At 44.6% G+C, this 4,503-nt stretch overlaps 1 protein-coding gene across 1 annotated transcript in view; it reads right to left on the reverse strand.

The window, feature by feature from the left end:
• CDC27 (cell division cycle 27) overlaps positions 1-4,503 on the reverse strand; it is a 19,669-nt gene that overhangs the window by 6,165 nt on the left and 9,001 nt on the right. The window contains 5 exon segments of the mRNA XM_009071367.1: positions 316-468; positions 1,630-1,802; positions 2,784-2,991; positions 3,215-3,314; positions 3,717-3,832. Coding sequence (XP_009069615.1) covers positions 316-468; positions 1,630-1,802; positions 2,784-2,991; positions 3,215-3,314; positions 3,717-3,832 — 750 coding nt within the window.

The raw sequence follows: 4,503 nt of genomic DNA on the forward strand, positions 1-4,503 counted from the left end.
CATCACAGCCTGAGGTTCCCAAGTGTTTGGCACCAAGTGCCACAGCACAAAACTGTTCTCCACTCCTTGGATGAGAATCACATTTCCCTCTCTCCACACAATCTCACTGCAACTACCAACTGCTGCTTTGGGGTTGATTTTTCCACTCTTAGACAAGCTAATGACAACAAGAACAGGATTATCTCCTCAAAAAACAACCCAATATCCTATAGTTTTCTCAACTCTTAAGAGCACGTTATTTTTCCTGTGATATCCACTGAAAGATTCCTGGATCTTTCCATCTCATGACTTTACATTGCCACATGCTCTGCTCACCTCTGGTGAGTTTTTATCCATGTCTGTCAAATCCTTGGAAAGAACTGAAAGGGCAACATCTTTCTGCAGGTGCCACAGTGTGGTTGAATAGATCTCCATGCCTTCCACTCTGTAGTTCTCAATCCTCCTTACTTCTGAAAATATCCTCTCAGCCTAGGAACAGAAATCAAACTCACAACAAAATTCCACCCACCAAAGAGCATGAGGTTCATGTCCAGCCTGAGCATCCTCTTTGCTGTGTGAGTGTTCCACACAGAGTCCTGGAGCTTTCCCTTCCAGAGGAGGAAGTGACTGTAGCCCAGGATAGTTCTGCCAGCAGAAGTACAGCCAACTCCTGCTGACTCACACTGCATTCTTGTCTCTATCAGAGCTCGAGTGAGGCAAAAATGTTACCCACAAAATCAGAGAGTGTAACAGACTTATGGGCCAGTTATGACGATTAACCATCCTAATAAACAGTGACAGGACAAGGGACAATGGTTTTAAACTGCCAGAGGGCAGAGTTAGATGGGATATTGGGAAGGAATTCCTCCCTGGGAGGTGCTGAGGCTCTGGCACAGGTTGCCCAGAGAAGCTGTGGCTGTTCCATCCCTGGGAGTGTCCCAGCCCAGGTTGGATGGGGCTTGGAGCACCCTGGGCTGGTGGAAGGTGTCCCTGCCCATGGCAGGGGGTGGAACTGGATGATCTTTAAGGTCCTTCCAACCCAAACTATTCTGGATGGTGTGATTAGGGTCTTTAGCCTCAGCTTCCAAAACAAACTCTTAAGTAGCCCAATGTGCTCCATCTCTCAGCAGACTCTGTGTGCACAGTTAAAACCTCCTGTTTGTCCCTTACACATGTCCTAGCAAAAAGTGTTTTCAAAACTTCAGAAATGGGCACAGCAGCTGCCAGCACAGCAGTGCCAAGGAAAGTTAAACTGTGGGATTACCCTTAACTGCTCACACTTGTGTTTCTGAAGCAGTTTGCCATCACCTCAGCTGTGCCAATGCTTCATTTCTGAGGCTGCAAAGGAAACTAGGTCACTGATGTGATCTGCATTAACTACAACAGAGAGAAGGTTTTGGTTTAGAGCTCAGATTGTTCAGTGATCTAATTTACAACCTTGGCTAAAGCCTTGAGCAACCTGCTCTGGTGGGAAGTGTCCCTGCCCTGGGCAGGGGGTTGGGACTGGATGATGTCTAAGCTCCATCCCAACACCTTAACATCCTATGAGTCTATAAAATTTTCCACAGACTTTGCAGGAATTCTGCAGGTTTTGGGCAAAACTGTCAAACCAAAGTGAAAAGAGGCAGAACCAACCCTCAGAGCTCCTACCTGCATGTACTCTGCCAGTTCAAAGTAAGCTCTCCCTATCTGGCACAGCACCCAGCCCGTGTTGTAGTGGTGAGATGGTAAATGGCTCAAAATGTGGATTGCTTCTTTGCAGTTGTAGGAACACAAGGCCAAGTAACCTTTTCCCATGTCCCGAAGAAGGCTCATCAAACCTTCTGGGAGAAAAACACAATAAATAAAAGGTGGAAAACAAACAACAACAAAACAGACAGCTGAGATTTATTTACTGCAAACTGCTGAACTCTCTCCTGTGTGGCAGGCACTAAATTGGTCTATGGAAATCTTTCAGGAGTTCCCAAACAGTAATGGGACAAAGAGCAATGGGGATAAATTGAATGAGGGAAGTTTAGGTTAGATATCAGAAATTTTTCCCCTGTGAGGGTGGTGAGAGAGTGGCACAGGTTGCCCAGGGAGGCTGTGGCTGCCCCAACCCTGGCAATGTTCATTCCAGGTTGGATGAGCCTTGAGCAACCTGCTCTGGTGGGAGGTGTCCCTGTCCAGGGATGGGGTTGGGGCCAGATGATCTATAAACTCCATTCCAACCCCTTAACATCCTATGCAGCACAGGTTAATACACTCTTAACTTGAGGATAATATTCTGAGCATCAACCTCTGCAACACAAGTCAGATGTAACAAGTTCTTAAGGAGCTCTGGAGTTCAGGGCAGGTGGAGTTGTGCATTTACAGCAGCTATTCAAACCCTTTGCTAGGTCTGAGCACAGTTCCCACACGCCTGGTATCCATGGATACACCTTCTTGCTGCCTGGAAACATTATTGAGCCAGAAGAGAGAAATTCAGCACTTTGCTTAGGGTTTTCTGACAATCTGAATTAAAGGCTTGTTTTTAGACAAATGGGAAATGCAAAGGGAGAACAGACTCCACAAACCCCATTTTGAGGGGAGGTGAGTGGGCTATGAGTAACTCCTCTGAACCAGTTTCCAAGGAGCTTGCAAGAGATCAGCTTACAATTAGCCACTTCTAACACTTCTTCACATACTGTGTAAGTTCACGAGAACCAAATCCATTTGAGTAATCACACAAAGGTGAAGAGAAGCAAACACTGAAACACCTTTTTTCATGCAACCTTAAAACATCAAGTTTTACCCTACTCCAGCCCAACAGTGTTCCAACAGACCTGCTGCTGCCTTCTGTAGGGTGAATGCTTGGATTTGTGGTGCAACAGTGGAAATCTTCCCTTCTGAAATGATGGATGAGTCCAGCTTGGTAATTTCCAAACTGTCATTTAAGTTTGGTTGAGTTATTCCTCCCTTATTCGTTTTGCTTTTTGTTTTCCTGTTTGGAATCTTCGGTGGAAACTTCATTTTTAATTTTTTGCTATTTTCCTGTAAGTAAGAAAAAGCAAAGTTAAATATAAAGAATCTTTAAATCCGAGAAGTAAAGTTGAGAGAGGGAATTGTGACAAGTTATAGGTAACAACCATGCCCAGCCATGCTCTGCTCAGTGCAGGATCTGTTCTTAAGCTGCTGGGAAGGTGGGGAAAGGAGCAGTTGGCAGAGTGGGATGGATGAGAAAGCCACAAACTCCCCAGAGGATGAGGTTTGTTACCTTTGTTGTGGAGCTATCACTAGTAAACAGGCGAGAGCTTCGTCGAGGCAGTGCGTTGGGTGGAGCAGCAATTGTTGGGCTCAATACCTGAGGTGTTGTACTAGAACAAACAGCAAACAGAAAAGAAATGTCACAACAGCAGCTTTTGTCTTTGTTTGAACAAAAACACTCAAGTACTATAGCATGGGCATTCTCATTTCCAGGGTGTACACTCAAGCACATCAAGAACGTGAGCAGAAGTTGCTTCCAACTACTCTTCAACTTACTGCTGAAAAGGTGTAACTGCTCAGCAGTAAGTTTAACTGTTTAATTTCAATTATTTTAAATTGAAACTCAACATTTAACTGTTTAATTTCAATTATTTTAACAAGTGACTGGAGTTATTTCACCTAACAAACCCACACACACTTCCATCACACGGAACACCCAACATCCACCCAAGCTGAGCCAACAGCACCAAATTCCTCCAAGAAAAGCAATCCCAAGGTGATTTTTGTCTTACCTTGTCTGTGGACCAGAGCTCTGTGTTTGTGCAACAAGAATTGGAGTGACTTCCCGGCTGTTCCCACTCTGGGAGAAGACAGACTTTGTCCCAGCTTGGCTTATCCTGCTCACAGTCTGCACAACACAAAGTTTCTACAGGTTTGTTATTATGTCACTAAACAATCTCCATCTCTGCTCCACCACAGCAAACCCTTTGTGCCCAAACTCTGCACAAAGATAAACACAATTACTTCCCTAATGAGGGAGGATTTTTCCCCATCCCAGGGAGAAACCCTCAGGAGGATTTCTCACTCCTCAGGAGGATTTTTCATTCCTGCCCATCTCAAGGAGAAACCCTCAGGTGTATTTCTCATCCCTCTTAACCTATCAGTAACACTGAGTTTAACAACTTTATGCACATTATTTAAAGGACATAAAATCTCCATCTAGTGGCAAAAAACCTTAGTTGTTTGTGCAAGAATAAAAGGGAATTAAAAGGTGTCATATCTAAAGTTCCTTCCTTGCAGAAAGATGTAAAAAAAAAAAAATAAAGAAAGAAATAAGGAGATTTTTGAATGATCCTATTACAATCCCATCCAGCAGCTTTCCACCACTGAGGGACACCCAGCACAGCACCTGAGCCTGATACTGCCTTTAGCACACCTATTCATAGCCTAAATCCTATTGCCCAAACTAATTCACTGCTGCACAAGGCTCTGGAACAGACACAGAGCTAAACTGCTTCCCCAAGGAGGGCCCTGCACTAAGCAGCAGAGTTAACAGATCCCTACAGGCAACTTCCTGCT

The sequence above is a fragment of the Acanthisitta chloris genome, unplaced genomic scaffold, assembly GCF_000695815.1.
Source record: "Acanthisitta chloris isolate BGI_N310 unplaced genomic scaffold, ASM69581v1 scaffold17393, whole genome shotgun sequence".
Lineage (NCBI taxonomy): Eukaryota > Metazoa > Chordata > Aves > Passeriformes > Acanthisittidae > Acanthisitta > Acanthisitta chloris.